The sequence below is a fragment of the Oryza brachyantha genome, chromosome 5 (assembly GCF_000231095.2).
Source record: "Oryza brachyantha chromosome 5, ObraRS2, whole genome shotgun sequence".
NCBI lineage: Eukaryota > Viridiplantae > Streptophyta > Magnoliopsida > Poales > Poaceae > Oryza > Oryza brachyantha.
Window position 1 is genome coordinate 20,051,092 of NC_023167.2, and position 25,688 is coordinate 20,076,779.

General features: G+C 38.8%; 4 protein-coding genes across 4 annotated transcripts; 2 read left to right on the forward strand and 2 right to left on the reverse strand.

Annotated features, from left to right (window-relative positions):
• Window positions 1-4,486: 4,486 nt before the first annotated feature.
• On the forward strand, window positions 4,487-12,777 carry LOC102701726 (calcium permeable stress-gated cation channel 1-like). Its single transcript, XM_006654817.3, has 12 exons — window positions 4,487-4,666; window positions 5,557-5,889; window positions 6,240-6,386; window positions 6,877-7,012; window positions 7,809-7,910; window positions 8,474-8,593; window positions 8,689-8,769; window positions 8,974-9,314; window positions 9,464-9,709; window positions 10,500-10,824; window positions 11,647-11,880; window positions 11,958-12,777. Exons 2-12 carry the CDS (start codon window positions 5,576-5,578, stop codon window positions 12,222-12,224), a joined length of 2,313 nt encoding a protein of 770 aa, XP_006654880.1. The 5' UTR covers window positions 4,487-4,666; window positions 5,557-5,575; the 3' UTR covers window positions 12,225-12,777.
• Window positions 12,778-15,512: 2,735 nt separating this feature from the next.
• Window positions 15,513-20,172, reverse strand: LOC102702008 (26S proteasome regulatory subunit RPN13). Its single transcript, XM_006654818.3, has 14 exons — window positions 20,040-20,172; window positions 19,264-19,321; window positions 18,313-18,405; window positions 18,115-18,174; window positions 17,930-17,968; window positions 17,762-17,836; window positions 17,613-17,679; window positions 17,460-17,529; window positions 16,903-17,021; window positions 16,789-16,812; window positions 16,621-16,712; window positions 16,469-16,546; window positions 16,330-16,384; window positions 15,513-15,949 (listed from the first exon to the last, which is right to left on the reverse strand). Exons 2-14 carry the CDS (start codon window positions 19,285-19,287, stop codon window positions 15,825-15,827), a joined length of 921 nt encoding a protein of 306 aa, XP_006654881.1. The 5' UTR covers window positions 19,288-19,321; window positions 20,040-20,172; the 3' UTR covers window positions 15,513-15,824.
• Window positions 20,173-20,273: 101 nt separating this feature from the next.
• LOC102702287 (sm-like protein LSM8) lies at window positions 20,274-22,336 on the forward strand. Its single transcript, XM_006654819.3, has 5 exons — window positions 20,274-20,458; window positions 20,559-20,599; window positions 20,675-20,749; window positions 21,867-21,919; window positions 22,067-22,336. The coding sequence occupies exons 1-5, from the start codon at window positions 20,419-20,421 to the stop codon at window positions 22,155-22,157; spliced, it is 300 nt and encodes a 99-aa protein (XP_006654882.1). The 5' UTR covers window positions 20,274-20,418; the 3' UTR covers window positions 22,158-22,336.
• Window positions 22,337-22,405: 69 nt separating this feature from the next.
• LOC102706480 (pathogenesis-related protein 1-like) lies at window positions 22,406-23,124 on the reverse strand. The gene has a single exon (XM_006655598.3). The coding sequence runs from the start codon at window positions 23,012-23,014 to the stop codon at window positions 22,454-22,456; it is 561 nt and encodes a 186-aa protein (XP_006655661.2). The 5' UTR covers window positions 23,015-23,124; the 3' UTR covers window positions 22,406-22,453.
• Window positions 23,125-25,688: the final 2,564 nt, after the last annotated feature.

Consider the following 25,688-nt stretch of genomic DNA (forward strand, 5'->3'; position numbering starts at 1 on the left):
AATTTTAAATTGATTGGATTTTTTTTCGAAGCATCTGATCGACTCTAAAATCATTAGAATGATCCTATGATAGCATTGAAATGCTTATATATTGTAGTAGACTTAAATCATAAAAATACTTGTGTTTTAAAAGAAATGGATCATCAGTACTATACAGAGTAGTATCTACGAGTAACTGGGAAGTATTTTCATCTCAATGCACCCAGCTATCCAAAAGAAAGGAAAATAAGATTTTCTGGCACTGACAGCAAAGCATACTACTAGTTGCCAAAGTGCAGCCGGTGGGCGGTGACACGCAGGTCCCGAATGCGTTGGTACGAGTATGTGCCTTGCTGGTCCACTGTTCAGGTAAAGAATATGCGGTATATTTGGGGCGAGCAATTTCATAGTACTTGATAGGTAAAATTTTGGTAGGTATCGAGAGGTACCAAAATTTTACACTAAAATTTTAGTATCACATGGTACCTTCTTAAGGACAATAAAATTACTTATTTAGGTATATTTAATTCTCTACCCTATCAATTTATTGGTACTACCAACATCTAGATTAATTTTAGCACTACCAGTTTGTTAGTAGGGTAAAATTCTCTCATATTTGGATTAGGGTCAATATGAGGCCAAATTATGATTTCATGGTGAAGAAACTTCTGGAATATGAACAAATAGGATATATGCAGTACCAGTTGTTTAGCCGCAATCCAAATGAATATATCCACTATTCAAGTTACCAAAAAAATTAATAAGTCCTGTTTTGGGATTAAATCAAACATGTCCTTGTTTCTTCCACAATATGGTCCACCATCCATGCCCAGTGCAATGCTCCTCAAAATGGTTATGAAAAAAATCTTTATTTTGGCTGGATGGATTAATATGTGATATACGACTGCACAAACATACAAGATCAAATAAAGTTACAAAAAAGTCACTCTAGATATGTATAGAGCAATAAGAGTTTAATTTGTTCTTTTGTTACTACTCAGATCGAATTTAAATATACATATTTGTGAAGTGATATATCACATATTAATCTAACTTATCATTATTTTTTAAAAAATATAATCATTTAAATAACATGTAAAAACAATAGTACATCCACTGGAAATATTAGAAGCCATCTCCACGTAGTATATACGGGTATCCTCTCTAAATCTGGAGGGGAGTGAGATCTGTGCACATGCTGCAGCAGCCATGCCATGCCACCCCACTTCAATAACCATGCACATTGTAGGTGACCTACCTCATTCATATACAATGTCATCTACATCTGCCACCGTTGGGACAGAGGTCTTGACCATGCATACAACAGAATCAAAGATTCATGTCATTATTTAAAGAAATTCTTACCGTAACTTGCTGTTTTTCAAAAGAAAAGAAAAAAAAAACTGAAAGTAGTCAAAACAACATGTTAATTTATTTTATATTTTTTAATAATTAATTAATCATGTTCTAATCTACTGCTATGTTTTTTATGCCGGGGTAAGTTAACTTATCACCCTTCAAACAAACTTAGAGTAAACCTAATAATATAGCCAACAAACTTGCTATAAAACTTCTTACAGTCAGCTCTTAGCCCACCCATATACTAGTTAGCTCTTCATCATTAATGCAGGACACACATGTCACTCTCACAGAGTTTTTTGGTTCTTGTGCCTGAGCTGGCTACAAGCTTACAACATGTTTACACTCTTTCTCATCCCCTCTCTTCTCCACATAAGTATTTAACCAGTTTATAGCCTGCTATTATATTTGCTCTTATGAATCATAGAGACCTTGACATGCATCTGCGGGCAATTGTGAAGGCTAGGGAAAAGAGCCAATTTAATTCCGAATGTGTGGTAAGACAGCATTTACGTACAAATGTGTATTGATCGGCCAGGGATTATTGTGTGATTGGAATTTGGAAGATGTACTTAGGCCCAGTTCGGCACGGGGAACATAAGTTAATTTATAGTTGGTACGGAAAATGTAGTAATATATTAGTACATGATTAATTAATTAATAATTATTAATGTCGACGATTGATGTCGGTAATAAACTTATAGGGTGGCTACTAAGCTCGGAACTCGACGGTTAAGATGAAGAAGAATGAGACGATTTACCCAAGTTCAGGCTCTCGACGTGGTGAGATAATACCTTACTCTTGTTTGACGATTCTATTGCATAAATGAATCTTCGTGCCCTCAAGGGGGCGCCCCGTACCCCCTTATATAGTGGGGATGGAGTTACAAATATGATAGAGTATTAATTTAACAAGACTGAGATCTATCCCAATTCGGTTACGGCTCAGGTCTGGAGTACACGATATATAATTCGGTACGTACCAAACTCCTAACCGACACTATATAGATACAAACTTCTTCCTATTCAGTACAGTTTTGACCGTACATACTCGTGTGGTCTTCAGATACCCTTAGTATAGGTATCCCACAATTAAGAAAAATATAAAATAGATTAATATGATTTTTTAGAACAACTTTCATATAGAAAATATTTAAAAAAATACACCGTTTAGCAGTTCGGCAAGCATACGTGCGAAAAACAAACTTATGGATATGGCTGAACACGGCCTTACTAGCTACTAGAGTGACCATCACTGGAGAAGATGAATTAAGATGTTTGGCCCATCCCTTCATGCGTATTATGTACTAGGAGTAGATGGGTCGGGATTTGGGCCCTTTCAAATGGAGGACCGGAAAGAGGCGAGAATATTCTTTTGGGCTGACATCTCCCTCCCCCTCCTGTATGTACAAAAGGAATGGCTTCCTCAGTTATGGGTTGAGTTCCATTCATTCCATTTAACCGTAAAACCTAGTATAAAGTATCGTCTCAATTATAAATCAAGTCCTCTGTGATCTGTACAACGGCTCCATCCTATACGACACCCATGACACCTCATCTTTTAATGCTTTTACTTATTCTTAACATTATACGAAACATAATTTATGAATAAAAGTGTTCTTAACGATCTAAAAGTAAATATAAAAGAAAATATAATAAAAGCTTAAAATTATCTCCAAACTTAAGAGTGAAGATTTAAAATTTAACTTATAAGCATAAACAGAAAAAAAAAAGCTGATAAAGTTTGGTATAGCCAAATGCCCATCACCGGTCCCTCGTTTTAGAATGTACTAAGCATTCTAAGGTTTTATTTGTGGATCAACTCTTATTTAGTGAGACATCGAAATCTTTATTTGACTTTAATAATATAATCAGAAAACACCATATCTGTGGACGGTATTGCGAAAGAATGGAGCAATAGTTTAGTTGTTTCGTGCAGTGGCCGTCAATGTATGGTGTAGGTGTGTGGCTTTGGGGTACGCATGCACGTGTGGGCACGTGGGCAGCCAAGTGGCAATATAAAAATCCTCGTATTTCAAATGATGGAGACAAGCAAGTGTCACTGTTTGTCCGTGTAAGAAAAAAGAAATTTAATGTACTCCATAAAACAAAATATCGACAATGCTAGGATTATTCGGTTGGAAGGAAAAATCAATTCCTACGAAAGTTATTTTATTGGTAGGAATAGAGTATAAAAAAATAAAATTCTTTCTACAAAGTACAGAAAGAAAACATATGAAAATTTCATGTACCCAAATTTCCTGGAAAAAAAATTCTCAAAGTTAATATGTGCATGTATCTATGTCCGTACGTTTTTTTTCCTGTTGGTATGGATTAAAATTCCATAAAACAAAACAAGGCCTAGAGTGGACATAATCATACAGTTGGAATGCAATGAAATATGAGTACAATGCATGCACGACTAGTCCTTTTCTTCTACTTTACTGTGCCTCGTCTTTTTGCTGTTTATGCTGTTTAGTCTTAAATTTACAGTTAAATTTTAAGTTTTTTTTTGCCGTATGTTATTTTTAGGTTCTACTTTTAATCATTAAAAATACATATATAAACGTTTTGTTCATAAATTGTTATTCGTTCACAAATATGTTGTTTAGTTTTTCTTTAAAAATATGAAAAGGATGGCGCCATCATTTATTGGACTATAGTGCCACTCCGCTGTACTAAAATAATTTTATTCTTACCTATGCAACACGTACTAATACAAAATTCAGAAAACTATAGTACCTTTTACTTATTAAGTTCCATTACAACTAACCCACTTTATTTGTTTATAATGTGTTTGTTTTATATTTTCATAAACCACAGAGAGATGAACTTATTTTTGTGAGAAGCAAAATAGGCCAAAAATAATCTTATTTAAGAACAGGTGTGTTAACCCCATCATTTTGGCTATGTTATGGTTTTAAACCAAGAGTTTAAATTTTTAGACTTAATTTTAAAGTTGATTCTATAGTTTTATTATTATAATTTGTTTTACCGTATACATTTAAATGGTCACGAACGAACATGTACCGTGTCGTTACTGTATTAGTAGCGGAGTACATGACTACACGTGGTAGTAAGGAGCAAATAATAAAGAATAAAGTGGGATGGGTAGCAAGCAAGGTGACCGTTGCGCGTCCCTATCCCTCCCTCGCACTCTCGTTGAGATTGAGAGGGAGGAGAAGAAACGAATCTCATCTATATCTCCTCCTCCTCCTCTGGAACCGTCTCCCCCATTCCATTCCAAAATCCACTACTCGCCTCGCCGCCGGCCATTAGCAGCAGCTCTCGGCCCCCCTCCCATGGTTTCATTTGGGTTCCAATCAAGGTAAGGCTATCATCATCAATTCATCATCTACTATCTCATTTGGTCCTAAGGTTTTGTTTTGTTTGGGGTTTCCCCGCCGCCGGCCATCGTCGCCCCGTTTATGCTCGCTCGCTTCGCTTGCTCTCTGTACTAGTGTCATATTTCTTCATCTTCCTTTTCGTATTTGGATCATGCGGCATATTTAGATTGGATCGGAAAACCATTCGATTCCTACACTGTTTCATCCCCTCGATCGATTGTATTTATTGTACCCATATATATATATATGCAAATCGATATGATCATATACTCCAATTTCTAGCCTTTATTTATTTATTTATTTATTTTGCACCCACCCAGCTGTTAAGCATCACTACTTGTTGCTTAATTAGGATGATGCAAGCAGGCAGGCAGGCACCCATGTAATAAAGTGACTTTTGTTGTTTCTTTCCTTGGAATGATTCTTCATTTCTTCGCTGTGGCTACCTTGTTCTGTCGGCAACGCAATCTCAGCTCGGAATTTATGCAAAACCAAGCTACTCCACCCTCTCCTTTCACACTCTTTGCTTTTGCTTCATTGTATTCACGCGTCCAATGCAGCCAGCCAGCCAGCGATTACCTTTAATTTCTTTCTCGCTACAGCTACAGCTACCACACCAGCACGGACCAGTCTCTTTCAGTGCGTTCATAGTCCATGTCCAAGTTTCTCGCTTGCACTTGATAATGTGTCACTATCAGACCCTTAAATATACTACTGGTCTACATTTAGACTGCCAACTTCCATATTCTTAACATTTCCATTCCTTTTCTCAAATAAGTTTTTTTTAACTTCTTTTGCATTATATGTATATGCTCACACTCATTCCTACACTAACAATCTTACTAATACATCATATTACTAACACTTGCAGGCCTATCTAGAGGGCAACCATGGCCACTGTTTCTGACATCGGCCTCTCTGCGACCATCAACGTATTGACCGCCGTTGCGTTCTTGCTGCTCTTTGCTTTCCTACGATTACAGCCTATCAACGACAGGGTCTACTTTCCAAAATGGTACCTCAGGGGAATGAGAGACAGCCCTGTTTCCTCTGGTGTCGCTGTGCAAAAGGTTGTCAACTTAAACATGAGATCGTATTTGAAATTTTTAAGTTGGATGCCGGCTGCTCTCAGGATGCCAGAGGATGAATTGATCAATCATGCAGGCCTTGATTCTGCTGTCTATCTACGGATATACCTAACAGGGTCTGTTCCTTTCCAAATTTTATATATGTTTTTGCTCTTCTTAATTGCTCCTTGATGCCATTTCATTTTTCTTCCAAGTCATACTTGTGGAACAATGCCAATTAGTTAATGAGATAGCAATCATTTTGTCTAATGGGTAAAGGCATGCAGCTTCACTTTGTTATTGTTTGTAAACAACAAGATATGCCACGTGAAGAGAAATGATAACCAAATTTGTCTCTCTGCATTTGCCCAATTTTAGTTTGAATCTGAGTTGTATCATTGTTGTCAAAATTTATTTGTACCTAGCTTCAATTATCTCAAAAGTTCCATTGCCTATGCATTGAAATACTTATATCTACCTTTTTCAGGCTCAAGATATTCGTTCCAATTACAATTTTAGCTTCGGTTGTTCTGTTCCCTGTGAACTGGACAAATGACACCCTAGAAAGCATGAAGGTGGTCCACAGTAGAATTGACAGACTTTCAATATCCAACATACCTTACGGATCAAAGAGGTAAGCCTCCATAAATCATTTGATCTCTGGACACGGTGGATTTTTATGAGTAGAGACCTAGAGATAAATGTTTCTCTGGCCTGTTGAATATAAGTACTTGTACATCTAGATTGGCCATTACCTCACCATTTATACCAACAAAATCTGTATAATGATTCATTTTACATGCAGATTCGGCCATTTTTAAGTTTTAGGAGGCACCTGAAACTCAATCATTTTTACTTATCTTCGTGCTGATTATGCCCATATACAGTTTTTAGGGGTCTGTATGGGTGATATGATAAATATAACACTTGCCTGTGTGAACGTGTCTAACATTGTAAGGTTCAATCACATTATTTAGGCTTGCGGGCTTGGGACTTAGCAGCGGCTCTGGCTAAAAGAAAATTCATCCACTCTGAACTTCTAGGCTGCATTTGTTATTATTTTTTTTATGCTGGCACATTTTTTTTCCTGTTCATGATGTTCACACTTCCCATCTGTTGTACAGGTTTATAACTCACTTGGTTATGGCTTATGCTTTCACATTTTGGACCTGCTATGTATTGTTGCGAGAGTATGAAATAATTACAACCATGAGATTGCGCTTTCTTGCTTCAGAGAAACGGCGACCAGACCAATTTACTGTATGATCTCATCAACTTTGCATATACCCTTCCTATTTAGTACCAACATTTTTATATTACATCCACAAGAAGGATAAAAAAATGTAAGATTAAAGGACCGAACCTATTCACGACTAGATATTGTGGCTAAGCCTTTTGACTCTGAGCCCCCTGAGACTTATTTTTCACTGTAATGTATCCAACCAATATTGCGGCAACACATGCTTACAATTGGAACTTCTCCTTAATAATATAAGGCCAAACTCGTCTTTGATCCTGCTATTACTTGGCCCAAGTTATGTTATTTTAGGGTTTACAAATTAGCACCTAGAACTGCAGCATTTCCTTTTTTTGTAATTTGGTGCATTCTTGGTACATAGCTCAATCTTACAACACAAACTTCCATATGTACTTAATTAATATGATGATTTAATTTCCTTTTGGTTAAAGGACTGAACCTATTCACGACTAGATATTGTGGCTAAGCCTTTTGACTCTGAGCCCCCTGAGACTTATTTTTCACTGTAATGTATCCAACCAATATTGCGGCAACACATGCTTACAATTGGAACTTCTCCTTAATAATATAATGCCAAAGTCGTCTTTGATCCTACTATTACTTGGCCTAAGTTATGTTATTTTAGGGTTTACAAATTAGCACCTAGAACTGCAGCATTTCCTTTTTTTTTGTCATTTGGTGCATTCTTGGCACATAGCTCAATCTTACAACACAAACTTCCATATGTACTTAATTAATATGATGATTTAATTTCCTTTTGGTTTGGTCTGTTGAATGTAACTTAATGATTTATGTTAGGTTCTTGTGCGGAATATACCTCCAGATCCTGACGAATCAATTAGTGAGCTTGTGGAGCATTTCTTCCTTGTCAATCATCCTGATCATTATCTAAGACACCAGGTAATCTTTAGTAATATTTGTGGATACTAAGTCAGATGTAGTCTGTTGCTTTTTTCTTTCGGGGTTTCACCATTTCATCATCTGCTTAGGTATGACCTGTGTTTCTGGTTATGTTGATTGGCTTAATGTAAATAGAATATTTTTCTACTTAAAAGCACTGCATATATTCACGTTCCTCCATAAATTATCGATGATTTTAAACGAACGTAATGTCAGTGTTTTATAGTTTCATGTTGAGATATTCTTTTTCAGATCCTGAGAACAGCCCACATAAAGTAGCAGGGAGGTTTTGAATTCTTGGTTATCTAAATTTGCACAGAATCATATTCATATGTCAAAGGGGTCCAAAAACTGTCGGTGCTAACACTCTTCCTCACAGTGCTAATTGCTGAATGAGATTTAGATGGGTCACATCAAAATTTGTGTGTCATATGCACTTGAATCCCATCCCCCCTCTGACTACCTCATTGAAATCTTGTTTTTGAAAAATTCTTCCCTGTATGAATTGCTGCATTTATTCCTTCCTTTTTCTGGTCTGTTGTTTATATCTTACAACTCTATAGGTGGTTTACAATGCAAATAAACTTGCTGACTTGGTTGATAAGAAGAAGAAAATGCGGAATTGGCTTGATTACTACCAGCTCAAGTATGAAAGAAATCAATCAAAAAGGCCCACCACTAAGGTTAGTCTGCTATATGGACCTTGATCTATTTAAATTAGAATATTGCATTAGGATTTTTTTTAATTCCTTGCCCTTTTACTGGATTTTTGTTCCAGACTGGCTTTCTTGGCTGTTTTGGTTCCGAGGTGGATGCCATTGAATATTACAAAACAGAGATTGAGAAGATTGGAAAGGAAGTAAGTTGTAGTATTTTTGTCTATATAATCATTGGACCATTTGGTTTTGTCCTTGTTTTTCTGGTTGGGTAATCATTCTATGTACATGTGTTTGCACAACCAATTTAGTGTGTTATGACTAGTATGCCCTGCTACCTTGTGGCCGTTAAATTTGTTTACAGATAACAGTCAGATAACAATAAGTTAATGTGTAACAACATGCAGGAAGCTGCTGAGCGTAAAAAAATCATAAAGGATCCCAAATCAGTTGTTCCAGCAGCCTTTGTTTCGTTCCGTTCACGATGGGGAGCGGCTGTTTGTGCTCAGACACAGCAAACCAGTAATCCAACTGTCTGGTTGACTGAATGGGCTCCAGAACCTCGTGATGTTTACTGGAATAATCTATCCATTCCATTTGTGTCCCTCACAGTTCGGAGGTTGATAATTGCTGTGGCATTCTTCTTCCTCAACTTTTTTTATATTATTCCAATAGCATTTGTACAATCTCTTGCAAGCCTTGAAGGAATAGAAAAGGCGCTTCCATTTCTGAAACCCTTAATTGATATGTAAGTGTTCCTTCATGTGTTTATTATTTATATTATGGCATTTCCATGGTTTAATTTATCCTGTAATTAGTTGGGTTATATTACACATATGATTATGTTCTGTGTATTCTGTTGAAATGCCCTGATAAGTCTTGTTGACTATTATGCAGTCCTTCCATCAAATCATTTATCCAAGGATTTCTTCCAGGAATTGCTTTGAAGGTCTTCCTTATATTGCTTCCAACTATACTGATGTTTATGTCTAAGTTTGAGGGATTAATATCACAGTCATCCCTGGAGCGAAGAACTGCAGCTAAATATTATATCTTCTTGTTCTTCAATGTATTTTTGGGAAGCATCATTACAGGATCTGCTTTAGAGCAGCTTAAGGCGTACCTTCATCAGTCAGCAAATGAGTAAGTCCTATGCCACCACATCGACTGACTTGAAGGTTGAGATATCATTTTGTTCATGATAGCAGTCAAATATATACCAAGTGCTTAACGTTGTTTTGATCTGACCTGTGGATTATATATCCAGGAGCTGCTTTTGTTTGAATATTTAGACACATAGGCTTAATCAAATATTTTTGAGAATATGCAACCACATATCTTTTGTGTTAAAAAGGGAAGGTGAACTTTGACAACGAACATCAGAACTTTTACAAAAGGAGAAAAGCAGAAGACAGAACAAAGTGAAAATAGAGTCTGTTAGCTATAATCGAATATTCCAAGCAGCCAGTTATGATATATATTCTTTGAAATAAAACATGTGTGCTGGTGGCTCAAATGACACAGTGAACTCATGTCATATTGGTTCTAAGCTATCTTAGAAATAGATGTTTCTTTTCATTAAAGTGAGTTATGCATTATTTATTCTGAGTCATGGGGAACTTATATTTTAGATACAAATAACAATATTGTGGTGCTGAAGAGGCAAAAGGGTGGCAATTTGTTGATAGGCTAACTCTCTAGGTGCAGAGATTTTGGCATCAAGGCCAACGCCAAAGCATGGGTCTGATATCAATTTGCACTTTACACTATAGATATTTACCTCCTGGAAACTTAGATAATGTTTTTGTTTGTATGCACTGATGTTTATGTTGTACTGTTTGCCTGTGCTTTTGACAACTAATTCCTCACATTACTTGATTGAAACCAAACAATGATTATGATTTGCAGTGAGTTTAAATCACTTCCTTTGCAGAATACCGAGAACGATCGGTGTAGCCATTCCAATGAGGGCCACTTTTTTCATAACATATGTACTGGTTGACGGTTGGACTGGTATAGCTGGTGAAATACTGAGATTGAAGGCACTTATATTCTTCCATTTGAAGAACTTTTTCTTGGTGAAGACTGAAAAGGACAGAGAAGAGGCAATGGATCCTGGTAGTATCTGTTTTGATTCATGTGAACCACGAATACAGCTATATTTCTTACTAGGCCTTGTCTATGCTGTGGTGACACCATTATTGCTTCCTTTCATATTGGTATTCTTTGGGCTGGCATATGTTGTCTACCGCCACCAGGTAAGGACCCTAACTACTTGCGAGAATTTTTTGGGTTAACTGATGGTCAAATATGATACTATTAAATTAACTTGCTTTGTAGGAGTATTTTGACCAATATGTTGGTACATCATAATAATTGATCCAGATCTTTCCTGTGCGTTTTTTCCTGGATCATTGGAAATAAGCTTCAATACTGACCAGCATTTATATATAAAAACAGTTTTCACTCATGATCATTGCTGCTATGCTATTATGCATGAGTCTGTAATTGTTATGCAATAATGGCTAAGATTTACTACCTCTGTCCCAAAATACTCGTCTTTCTAGAATTCAAAATTTGTCTCAAAATTGTTGTCATCCTAAAGTACTACAGTATTTAATAATGGATATTATAGTCTTTTCTTCTCAAACCTTATTATATGCTAAACAATCTAGAAAGTCATATACCATGGGACGGAGGAAGTACTAAAAATACGTGCATGGATAAATTGTTTTGAGTTCACTGGCACAAGTGAGTATGTGCTTTTAGAGGCTGGTGTTATCTTTCGATATCAAAACCTTTGTTTTTCATTTTTTTAAAAAATTACTGCTTGCCAAGTGATACATGTATTATACGCAGTGTGATAAACTGAAAGAGTAGACTACCATAGTCATAACTCAATGAATAGAAACAGCAGTGGTAACATGTCTTGTAAGAAATTTCTGTTACTCAATCTGTTAAGTGATCAATGGGCATTAATTTGTACAGAAACTGCAGTGATGCAATTGATCTACGTTTCAGTCCTAGATTTGCAATGTTCTTTTTTGTATGCTTGATTGGTTCCACATTTTTCTTTGAAGATAATAAACGTCTACAATCAACAATATGAGAGTGGCGCACAGTTTTGGCCTAGTGTGCATGGGCGCATAATCGTAGCATTGATCGTATCACAGCTACTTCTTATTGGGCTGCTGAGCACAAAAGGTTTTGAGGAATCGACACCGGTGCTTCTTGTTCTTCCTGTATTGACGTTTTGGTTTTACAAGTACTGCAAGAACCGGTTTGAACCTGCATTTGTGCGGAACCCACTACAGGTAAATATTAATGTCTGGCAGGTGGGAAAAAATCAAGCTAGTTTGGGTGTTGGTAGTAAAATTTGGTTGTTGTGCAGGAAGCGATGAGGAAAGATACGGTGGAACGGGCAAGGGAGCCAACCTTTGATCTGAAAGCGTACCTGACGAACGCGTACCTGCACCCGGTGTTCAAAAGCAACGAGGAGGAGGAGAAGATGTCCATTTCTGAGGATATCGGGATGGAGGAGGTGATCGTGCCGACCAAGCGACAATCGCGCCGGACCACTCCCGTCCAGAGCAAGTACGAAGGCTCTGACACGCTCTCTCTTCCTGATACCACTACTACTGTACATCATGAACGATAGCAGCAGCAGCTATACCTACCGAGAAGATGAAGATCAGGGCGGCTTGGTGATTCTATAGTCTCACTGTACAGATATCATCATCTGATGATCATACGTACGTACTACTTTACACCACGAGTAGTAGTGTATGGGATTGGAGATTGATTTCTCTTTTGGACTCCAACTGCATTTCACATATGAAAAGTGCATTTCCGGACATGGCATCTTTATATTCCTTCAAAGTTCAAACTGGTGTGGTGTGCTTGTGCAGAGGCCAAAAACTGTAGAATCGCCTTGTCATCTCATATTCTCACTCCTGTGGCCGTTGCAAAACCAAAGACGACGGCTGCATCTCTCTCTCTCTCTCTCTCTCTCTCTCTTCTCTGCTAGTATCATCTAAAGTGTGTATATATATGTCTATCTGTGTCCTTTTACTAATCTCCGGGATAGCAGAACCAACCCTTCTTTATGTACACAGTAGTACAAAAGCCATGGAGATGCCGAGTCATCACCATACTACTGTAATGCAAGTATATATCTATCTCTATATCATTCCTCCTTTTTGTTGGTACTGATATATTGCCACTTGTTTCAGGAGTATTAACCTAGAATCAAAAATGGATAAATTACCTTTTTAAGGTATCCATTAAATGATATTTAGATTTTGGCCTCAAATTCATGAGTTTTACCATCGAGCCGAAAACACATGAATATTAACATGCTAAATCTTAAATTTCATCATAATTAACACTAAACAAAAATATGAATGAATTATAGCCTTCGGCACCCTATAAACACATTTGCGTATGGCACAAAATTTCATGAGTGTTAGCCTTGATCCGAAAAATGTATAAATTCTAATTTTAACTGTATACCCAAAACGTTTTCAATATTAACATTACGACCAATTGTTTTGCTTTTGGACCAAGATAGATTAATAATAGCCTTTAAGCCAAAATTTCATGAGTACTGACTTTCGATTAAAAATGATGAATTTTAGCCTTTAACCAAAAGCAGAGCATTAGCCTTAGGCCTAACATTACATGAAACCCTTGGACAAAAAGGGATGACTATCAAGTTTTAACCCTAGATTTCATGAATGCCAACCTTGGTGCAAAAACACATGAATACTACTCTTTCTCCCAAAATTCCATGGGTATTAAATGTTGGGTCTAAAACACATGAATGTTAGCCTTCAACCAAAATTTCTATGGCTATTGAACTTTGGAGGAAAAAAATGAATGGATTTTAGCATTTGACCCACAAAACATACCGACTCCAGCTCAAAATCCCAATGAATTCTTTTATTTTCCTTTGGTCTACATGTAAGCTTTGGCTGGATTAATAAATGCACGAGCAGATTTTCAGCCTAAAATGCATTAGTATGAACCTGTAGCCAAAATTTCAGAAGTATTGATCTTGTGCAAAAAAAAAAAAAGAGCATGAACGGACAAAACACATGGATATTACCCTTTGAGCTAAATTTTTTATGAGACAACATCTTTTTGCTCCTCCATTTTCTGCAATTTTTTTCGCTCTTAAATAATTCTAGATTTTCCAGTGGATGTGTGGTGTGGTGCCAGAGGATACCACTCTCCCGCTAGCTTACTTCCTCCTGTCATAAAATATCTGGAAATTGAGGACGTGATTCAGACTTTTGGAACTTTCAACATTAATAGCTTATAAATATTTAGTTTAAACATAAAGAATTGTATGAACAGATTTATCTTGAAAAATATTTTAATATCACTAACTTATTTTAATATAAAATTGATAGTTAAAGTTTTAAAATTTTAACCGAATGGTATCTTAAATGTTATATGTTTATAACATTACTTGTATCCTCGTCAGTCGTACGTGACTGCTCCATCTACTTCTGTTTAAGTCACGTAGGCACATATGTGCTTTATATAGACTACTAGCTAAATAGCTAAATACATGTGCTTTGCAACATAGAAATTGAATTATATATATGATAGTATTGTTTAAAACCTATTTTTAGAGGTATATATACATGTCTGACCTAGTCTATATAGAGGTGGTAATGGATCAAGATTCATGGATTCTATTCCAACTTATGCTCTTTCTTGTTTGGGTTTAAGTTTATTGGCTTAACCTTTGTCTCCGTCTCTTTTGTCTTATCAAAACCTTCAAAAGATTAGATTGAGGCCAACCAAATATTTTGTATGGACTTCGTCTAGATTTGTCAGAGGGTATTAGGTAACTTGTACCGTACCTTTTATTCGTACCTACTTTTGAAGACATTACACATACCGAAATTAAATGGATTTACCCGATGAGTACATTAACCTGATGGGTAAAAGAAGTTATGTAGGTCCACATGCAGAAATAAATCAAAATTATATAAAGTTGCTCTTCTAATAAATCACCCCACCAAATTTTGATCAAATTTCATAAATATTTATACTAATAAATTTTTGTAGGCAAACCCCTGCCAGGACAAAATACCTAGCTAGTGGGTGGCAAGGGGGGCCTGGAAAATTCGACCCATCTGTCTTAAAACAGTTGAACTACCGCTACTCATTGTATGTCATCTTAAATTTAAACGACCGCTACTCATTGTATGCCATCTTAGATTTCACGCATAGCTAGTGCATGTTTTATATATTTCGGCCACTAGCTTAGAGTTGGAAGCATAGATCTGTAATTTTTTGAATGAAAATCTATTTTTGAAAATTTCTAATGTAAAATAAAAAAAACAAATATGCTGGTCGACCAATGGCCCGCAGGCCCATCTGGCCTGTCTGGCATCGTCGCTACTAGTGCCAAGCTACAATTAACACTGATAAGGATGCATTCTTCTCCCCTCTTCTGTGGAGGAAAGATAATGATGAAAGATTATTTATTTTTTTATAGTTGTTTAATAGCATAAATAATAAATTTAACTACTACAAAGATAAAAGTCTACTTTATAAATATAAGATAATGATTTTTAAAAGAATGTGCATAAAAGCCGATGATCGATGCCACGCTCAAGATGCCATATTAATCCACTCCAGTATATATTTAGTTAGGCTTACATGGTAGATATATGAATTTTGTCATTATGTGTTATACTTCTACTAGTGTAATCCACTCCAGTATATAGTTAACTAGGCTTTCATGCTATATATGGATGTTAAATTTGAGGTGTATAAAAGAGATTAGTGGTAACATCATAATATTCCGGCATGATGTTAGCATGTGGGTGCATGTATGGCCTAAGCAACCCCGTCCTCCCTTGCATGTTAGCCTTGGCTAGATAGCTACATGGATCCTACTACCATCATCATACACAGCAAAATCAGATGGATCAACTCGAATTTGGGAGAAACCGTCCGTAGACTGTACGCCCAACTCGGCTACTACACAAGCAACTGGAGCATACACAGTGCCAACAGGCAAAAAACCACCGTATCCTCCCCGGTATACATATATCTCCAACAGCACAGGCAGTGCAGAATAAAAACCAATTCTCAAAATATTTATGCCATGCAATGGCATACCTATCAAGCATCTATAATCAAATGCATAGATAGGCCTGTGCGTGCCCAAAAAGACAAGTCCCAGTTTGCGTGTCTCATACCAAACGTTTTGAGCTATACACCAAATGCTGCGACATTAGCTCTCGTCCATGGGATCATTTCCACTACCTTTCTGCGACCCTGAATCCTTGTCTCCAGCTCCTGAAGCTTTTGCCACCGAGTCTTCAAGAGCCTCCAGGAACGAGGCTACTGTGAATTTATCTGCCACAAAGACAACCACCAGACTAGTTTTCAGAAAACACATCCCATTCCATCTACATATTTTACAAATACTAAATAAATCATTTTCAAAGTTGACCAACTAGCACTAGGGATATTTGTTATCAAGCAGAAAAACGATGCCCAAATTTTGGGCAAGGGTCGCTTCCACAATAAGTGGTAGACTAGGAACGTAAAAATCATGGTCATTGAGATATCAGCTTTAGTAATTGTGTTTTATCAACACACATATGTTCAAACTAATTATTACATATCCTCAAGTAAAAAAAAAGAGCATGCGCTACATACTGCATATAACATAACTGTTTACTGGAAATATACAAGATTAGGTTGTCAATGCAAGTGAAGACGAGAAGGATTACATTTACTTGGGTCAACTCCAAACTGAGCTAGATCTATTTGCCCAGTCCGTAGCACCTGTCATACAGGCAAATATAAAAGTCATAATACTAACATTTGAAGCATTGTGTCACAAAGATGTGCAATATAAAGACAACTAACATGGGTAAACGCTTCTACTTGCTGTCGCAGAGGAGGGCTTTGCAGTAGTTCAAGAATATCACCAGCAGTCCATGGGCCCTGGAATTGAACAAGCACCATAAAATGAGTGGAAGGGCAAAATTGAACTGAGAGCAAGGATGACAAATACAAACCTCTGGAAGATATGATGCCAACTGTTCAATGGGCAAAGTTTCCATGAGTGGCAACACCAAATCAAGCTTCAAGATGTCTCCTAATCCTAATCCTATTACAGTAGTCAAAGTACTGATACATACAACAGGTCATTGAAGAACAGTGAATCAATAGAGCATCATACTTACCAGCGTCAGGGTCTACCACAGCATCTGAAATTACCAAGTGAATGCAAGTAAATAAAATGAGAAGATTGTTGAACAGAAGAAAATACCAAAGTAACATGATTTTTCAGCTGATACCTGATGGCTGTATGGCACTCAATATTCTCTGAAGGTCTTCCAACCGTACTGGCCCAGCAGCAGATGTCACCTCACCAGCATAATCAGCAGTCATGCTCTGATCAACTAAATTCCCAGCTCTGATAAGAAAGAAGGAAAACAAAGCGGGATTGAATTATTAAATAGCCATTATACCCAAAACTCAACAGCATGCAGGATAATAGGTAAATATACAAAACATGAAGGTAGAAATCTGATGTAGGAACATGGAAGTGTAACCTATATGGTCAAGATGACAGGATTGCATGAACACCAGATAAGAAACAAATTGTAAAGGCCACACTTTCATAGATATTAGCAGCAAAAGCATCAGTGTGCGAATGGGGAGAAAGGAAGGCAGCGTGCAATAAACCCAGGTAGGCAAAGGTAGTGTTAACTCATATGTGAAATTGGAATGAATATACTTGTGATTTATAATGGTCGTACATCCATCTGTTACTATGATGCCCCCATTGAAAAATAAAGGTTCAATGCAAACATCGGTTTTTCTGTTGCATCTTGCAGTTCGTTAAATGTACCTGGAGGAGATGTCATCATCAGCTGTATCTTCATGTGACATTTCTGCTTCTATAGAAACAGCCTCACCATCTGCACGTCCATACAAGTTAAGACCACCATCAAGAAAAATGAACAAACAGTTAAGAGTTGAGATCCCAACATTCAGAAAATACCTAACGGTCGGTTTATGTAGGCGTTGACTTGGCGACATATTTGTGAGTCGTCATCAGCACTTGGCTCCTGCATAGTAAAGAGCAAAACAGAAGCAAATGCCGGTGAGAAGGCTTACTCAGTGTTCAAATACATACACAGAAGAACTAACCTGCATCCAGAAGAAGAATTTCCTGCTATCGTGCCTGAACTTCAAGATGTAAACCCTTCCAGAAGATTGTGTCACCTGTTGAAGTGAATTACAATTGATCACTGAAGCCCAATAGGGTCTGTAAGATGACATTGCAGAAGAACTAAAACTTGAATCAATACTCAATACCTTCTCAAAGACAGCCTCCTCAGGGAAGACAATTTGATCCTGTGAAAAAGGAATCAAGGATATACAAAAGTACAATAATTTCCTGAGATATGGAAATCAGGAGAAACTGAGAAACTGCCAAGCAAGCTGTACAAGTATAAAATGAGTGCATCATGACTACTGCTATGTATGCTCTAAGAGGATACATCTTCGACTAGGTTCTGTGCACGATCAAGCCATTGAAAATGAACCAAGCCTTCTTCACCCTACAAATAAGTGGATATGTAACAGCAGTGGAAAACCCCATAAACTATGAGAATGCAAAATGGCTTCTAAGTTATTGCTGGAAAAAATACAATTATAGCACTTCAATTTAAGATAAGTATGATTTTCAGCACACATACCCTTCCTATACGAACAAGACCCTTGCGTGTGTCTGGGACCACTCGTGTTCCATCAAGGGACATCTTACCCGCACGAAATTCACACATGATATCCTGAAAAATACATAAGAATTTATTTTCAAATAGAAGCTTGACACCTTGCTATATCATACCAGGGATAAATGAGGTGCCAAAAATAATTACAGATGTCATTCAGATTCGGAAAAGGTTTCAATTGATCTGATATTTGAGATAGAACAATAAGCACCATGTACTGCAACGAAAAATTAACTCACTCATTGATCTACTGAAAGCTCACTGGTGCTTCAATTTCCAATCTGTATGTTATTGCGTACTCCCTCCGTTTCATATTGTAAGACTTTTTAGCCTTGCCTAGATTCATCTATTGATAAATGTATATGGTTTATACATATGACTAGATACATTGGTACCCATATGAATATAGGCAAGGCTAGAAAGTCTTGTATTGTGAAACGGAGGAATAACATTTATTGAGACACAAGCTGTAGCAATTAGTACATGCTACATGGTCCGCAACTCCAAATCTTTAAGTCTTTTTTTCCTGGTATCATGTAGCCATGTATGATGAAAAACTTGTCTACATATAGTTCAAGCTTTCGTATGTATTTGGTACTAGCAATGCCATTTTCTTGCACACTTTCTTTAGCTAGATGGCCCACTTGTCATACACTCAATTCCTTGGCAGGATTTGTGAATTATTGGAAACAATTTGGCACACTTTCTTTTCTTTTGGCAGTACCAACCAAACAGACAAGAAAATCTACAAATTAAGACAAACTTAATGACAGTTACTTATTTTTTATGGAACTTGCAGTCGCTAAATCATAATTGCAAATCAACAGCAATCGGTCATCGCAGTTAAACACACCAGGTTTGGTGTTTGTAAACTGGCACTTGCAAAATTACTAGAATGTAAAGTGATAAGCTTACCTGTAAGGGTTCTGTGCTCTCCATTGATGAAAGAGTGGTTTACCACAAAGCGCAGGCCCTAAACCAGACAGATGATTAAAAAAGGACAACAATAAAGTATTGGGCATAGAACGAAATCAAGCAAGTGTGAAGTATAATAGGTTGTCAATCACTAGTTGTCAGAACATAAGCGTACTGCCTCCCAATTGAGATCAACAAAAGGTACTGTACACTGAAAGTAGATGCCTTTGGAATTTTGTGCATATCAGAAAGAAAGTGAATTCAGATAAATACACTTGTGACCGTGAACGGATTAAAGAGGACTTGAGCTATATAAATTTGGGTAGGAGTACAGTATTTGTTCAGTGATACGTTGCACCTTCAGGTTCCAGGTAGGCAACAACATATTGTGTGCATAAAGAATTTGCTGCTGCTTGGAACTTTGAAGTTATCTTCGGCTTTTAATATAGGGTATATTATTAATTATTTACTTTTCTGCTGCTGTAGTGTATGAGTAAGCAACATCTAGTATCATTCACACCGTCACCAAAACCCTAGCAAGTCGCATTCACTCGTCATTGGAAAGTTGAAGTATTTTGTCTTTAAATAGGTGAGTGATCTATAAGATGTTGCTGGCAAGGACAAAAAAAAAAGGAATCGGCAGATAAACAGAATCAATCAAATCGATCCGTCTGAGGAAGAGAGATTTAGATTAGACATTAGATAGAAGAACAAGGAGGTGTGGGGAAGCAGGAAGAAAAACAATGGAAGAAAGTAAAGAGGTGGCCACCACTCACCAACAAGTTGGGGGGTGGACGGAGGAGGGCTGGAGGCGGAGGAGGGGCGTCGGCTCCGGCGGTGGCGTCGGCGGCGTCGCGAGGAGTTAGGGATGCGGATGCGATTCGATTTGGGGACACGAAGGCGAAGGCGAAGGCGACGGAGACTCTTTCTTATACGGGCTGTGCTGGGCTGGGACGAGCATTTAACGGCCCAAATAAAAATCCCAGTCGAGTCGACCCAAAGCTGAGCCGAAGGCAACGCTAGGGTTTTCGTGTCCGGCTCCCTCTGCGCCCAAAACCCAGCCCCGGCGGCGGTCCCCTTCCCTTCCTTTCCCCCTGGAGGCGGAGGCGGAGGCGGCTTCCGGAATCTCTCCGCTCCACTCCACCGGAATACAGGATGGCGTCCGGCGGGCCGGGGCTCGAATCGCTCGTCGACCGTGAGTTTGAGTTCATCCCTCTTTTCCCAAAATTCTCCTCTTCCTACCACTGATACTGATCGATTCATGCTGCTGTTTCCTTTTTTTTTTCTTTCTCCAGAGATCATATCCGTCATCACAAACGATGGCCGCAACATTGTGGTGAGCCCCACTCACTCTTCCCCCATGTTTGCTCTCTTTGCTAATATTAGCTCACTCATTTCTTCGATTTGTCAGGGCACGCTCAGGGGATTCGATCAAGCCACCAACATCATCCTCGATGAGTCCCATGAGAGGGTCTACTCTACCAAGGTGCCTTTCTTCGCTTTTCCAAACTCTTTCTGCAACTTCTTTCATGCTATGCTTCAAACGTCGATTTCATTTTACAGCAATGCCAATATGTCACTGATAGTACTAGCGCATATCTGTATGCGCTAATAATCCACCAATATACACTCCTGAAATATATGTTCATTAGGCAGTCCTACTCAAAAAAAAAAAAAGTGGCCTTTGTAAATTTACCACTGGTTTGTTTTATGTGGTAAGGATTGTCACTCCAGCCACAGTTCTTGTGGCAATTTTGTAATTTCAATGTCAATCTTGCAAGTGCAACCCCGCCCCCCACACCCAAACCCCCCAACAAAAAAAAAAGTTTCACTGTCAAACAATGGTTTTAGAATCAGTTGGCATTATCCATCGAGTTGCCCTCTTGGTAAGGCTACAAACTTAGCCACATATTTTGAGCTTAGAAAAATATTTGTTTATCATCATGCCCTTGTTGGTTGTGACCTTCTCCATCCCGATTGCTTTCAAAATTTAAGGATTTCTCATAGTGCTGAAAGTTAGAATTGCCATAATTTAGTACACAGTACCCTCAGATTGTTTTTATGTCTAAACACAGATTATTCTCAAAGATGACCTTCTGTATCGTGACGGTTATAAATGCGATCATTGACCAATGAGTTCCCATTGTTGACTAATCAATATGAAAAAGTGATGATTTTACACTGGAACATGTTTTAGCTTGAAATTCTTTATCGACATGTTTAGCTGAATTTGATATAACAGCATCTTTGTTCAGGGATTGGTTCAATTAGTATTATCTCATGTCTAAATATAGGTAAGCTAGTGCACATTCATTTTTTCATAAGTCATATATTTTGTCTTCAAAAGTTAGGTATTGAGATGGCTTTGTTCTTTATGGTGCAGAATTCTTGTGCTAATGATATGCCGGCAATGTTGACTAGCATTTATATGAGTAGTTGTCTATCTCTTCTCGTGCACATGTCAATTCAATATGCGATATGCCTTCCTTAGGACTAAGGGGCCAGTGCCTTTATATCGTCACGCTTTAGCTTGTGCCATGTGTTAGTTAATACTAGTACGATTGAATTATTCAGAACTGATGAGAATTCTGTTGTACCTGCAGGAGGGAGTGCAACAGCTTGTTCTTGGGCTGTACATTATAAGGGGCGACAACATGTATGCTATTTTGTCAATTGTGATTTGAGCTTGTTTCTCAATTGGTAGCCTGTAGCGCTCCTTAATATATGCGTATAATACTGCTTCGACTCCTTTGTATAGACCTGTTTGGTCCGCTGCCTAACTGAAGTTGATGCATGTTTGCAGCAGCGTGGTGGGGGAGGTGGATGAAGAGCTGGATGCGAGGCTGGACCTGTCGAAGCTGAGAGCGCATCCGCTGAAGCCTGTGATCCACTGATTTACCGTTGGCTGTGAAGTCGATGCCTAGTAGCATCGTTGAGGCATGTAGGTAGGGTAGTAGCAATTAAGACGAGAGAGCATGAACATGTAATGTATGTTTACGTGAGCTTGTGATATGGTGACTGAGGATGTTTGTTTGTTTATCCTGTCTGTGATGATATTAAAAGAAAAAAAAAACGTTTTATGTTTCTGCGGCTGGCTGTACATGACTGTCCCTAGGGCTAAAACCGAAAGAAAGAAAGAAAGAAAGAAAGAAAGAAAGGAAGGAAGGAAGGAAGGAAGTCGAGGAGGAGGTCAGTCGTGGTAGTAGTTGCAGGTGATGAAGACGCCGCCGTTGAAGCACTCGGCGCGGCCGCAGCCGACCCTGCTGAAGTTGGGCCTGACGATGAAGGCGAAGTGGCCGCAGTGGTGGAAGTCGAGGGCGCCGGTGCACTTGCCGGTCTGCCTGTCGAAGATGCCCTCCTCGGTGGACCACTTGTTGATGGCGTCGCTGGCGCTGGCGATCCGCCCGATGAAGAGGCTCTCGGCGTACCTGCCGCCGCCGGAGTGCCTCAGCACGCACTCGCCGCGCATGCCGTTCGACCACCGCCGCGCCTGCCTCGCCAGCTTGTTGTCCCACCTCATCGGCGCCACCCCGTATCGCGCCCGCACCTTGTTGTGCCCGTCCACGAACTCCCTCGCCATTCCCTTGTACGCCCCCGTCCCGTTCGTCGCCGACACCAGCCCGCCCATGCCTGCTGTTGGCGCCTCTGATGGTGGGTTCAAGACGACGTCGGCAGGGTAGCCTCGCGCGACGGCCACAGCCAGAGTCAGTGCCAGCAGCAGAAACAATAACAATGGGGTGGCCACGGCCATCGTCCTCGATCTCCTCCTCCTCCTCTCTTGCCAACGGTGAGTTGGAAAGAGAAGCCGGAGAGGGTCGAGGGCGCGGCCGGCCGGCCGGCGATGTACTAACAAATGGTGAGCGGTGGACGGGCGGACCCAACCACCCGGCCCCCTTATATCCTCTGGCCATTTGCTTTTCTTGGCGCGCTCTTCCAACGAAACCAACGGCAATGGCAACTTGTGCAACAACTAACGGGTGGATGGCCATGCCCGTCTTCTTCTTCTTCTTCTTCTTCTTCTTCTTCTTCTTGGGGGCAGCATGCATGCATGCGTTCGTTCGTTTTCTGAATTTGGGTGGCCATGCACGCTCACTCACTAATCATGTACAAATCCAAATATCCACTGTGAAGCTTCGCATTTGCATTATATATATATTGCGCAGCGGCAGCCGTTCGATGTGTAATGATGGATACAGAGCTGGATCTCAGCTGCCTGCCGTTGGCTCTTTGCAACGCCCGCCCACCGGCTTCTAACATCTGTTTGCAATCATCTCCACTGATTGCTCTGCTACACACCTGGACTAGACTGACTATGGTGGTGTTTGAATAGCACCATGTCATATCGGATGATACCATAAGCATCGCCCCTATTCTTTTGGTCTGGTCTGGTCTGGTCTGATCTGTTGCGGTTGGTTTAATTGTTCTTGTTTTTGTTTGTTCGATCGCCACTTGACACTAGTAGATTGGTAGCATTATATAAATACTGGTCAATCATAGTTAGACCAGTTAATAATCATCAACCATCAATCAATGCTACGATATACTAGTACTAGTAAATGCACATGACAGGTTATACTAGTAGTATCAATGAGCAGGAACCAGCTAGCCGATCAATCATACCGCATCTTTTCATACACTACCTGAATCATGTCGTCAAGCTCATGTGCGCTACACTACATACAGAGAGCTCTGCCCTCTTAATTGAAGAATATCCCCGTCCTGTATCACCGGCCGTTAATCGTTGATCCTAGTATACACGCATAAATATACTACTTAATACTACTAATCATCTTCGCACCAGAGCCAAAGCCTAGGAATTCAGTGACATTATTGAACAGCAAAAGCAATAATATGATGCATCCAGCCGCGGCCAGAGGCAGAGCAGAGCTAGTTATTGTTGCTCGATAGACCGACCACTCAGGGGCGGAACCCAAATTTTTCGAGCCTACAGCCAAACGATAGAGAATAAATTTTCTGAAAAATTTTTAACTAAAACATAGTATTTTCCGAATATATTTTTTAAATCAGTCGTGAGACTTTCTGTCCTACGCGGCCACGTCTGGTTCCACACCCCTGAGCCCATCTGACACGGACATGTATCAAACAGAACAAAACTAACCAGCTAATGGTAAAACGTTAGTATTTATTATAAATCGCTAATGGCATTTTACTCCTAATAAGCTACTTAAGCTACGATAAAAAAAAAGCCAAAATCGATTTTAAAAGTTAAGTATTAAACAAAAATTTTAGTGGTGACAAGCTGAAAGGTAAACCGGTCTGATGAAATAAATAATAATTGAATTAATAATCAAAAGAAGATAAGGACATAAACGTGTGCTGACTGCGGACGAAGATATGGAAGGAGCAGTCCAAGGAATAAATGAAGACCTCGCCCGGCGCCGTCCATCCACATCCGTGTCAAGCTGATCGATTTCTTGCGTCTTCAGATTTATTATATGCTGTAGTACATTTACTATTTATGGAGTTTTTTTTATTATTACTGTGTGTACACTTGTTAAACACTTATCTTGTGCTTCTACTTATAATTATAAACAAAAGATTAATTTTTAATCATAAATTTCAGAACTTGATTTTGAGTTTTATTCGTATGGTTTTAATTTTAGCTTTATATAAAATTTTGATTATAAATTACTTTTTACTTGTAAAAGTATAGTTTATAATTTTCGATGAAAAGACAAAGAATCAGCATAGTGCCGTGATGCACATCCGCATCGGCGTGCGGATAACTCTGCAACTGATACCACCGATGATAATCTGCACGCAGTCACGGTCACAATGATCGCAACGAATGGATGCGATCCCATCTCATCTCATCTCATGACGCCTGCTCGATCGCTCTAATGTTTATCTTCTTGTTGATTCCTCCTCCTCTCCAAGCTACATGGGGCCCGCGGGCCTGTGGAAGCGCCAGCGCTTCATCCTCCCGGCCACTTCATCCTCTCAGCCTCAACATACCCCTCACCCTAATAACAAAGCTGAAAAACAAAATCAACCGCTTATTCTCACACGGAATTAATACATCACGTCGTCCACGAGAAAATCAAAACAACTGACATGTTATGTTTTTCTGCTCGATCCATATTTTTACCCCTTTCCGATAAATCCATAAATTAGTCGATAATGTTATATTTATTTTAAAATATAAATATTCCTAGATTATCTGTCAGAGATTAAGGTTGAGAACAAAATCTTATATTGTCTCCCGTTAAATGAGAAATAAGTGTGGTTCGGAAGATAAAATAGAAAGATATTTAGATACCAAGTTTTGGCTGACTGCCTTGGGTTGTCCGAATAATGTAACCGTAGGGGTTGTTTAGATGGAGCTAAACTTTTAGTCCCATATCACATCGGATGTTTGGACACTAATTTAAAGTATTAAGTATAGATTAATAGAAGAACCAATT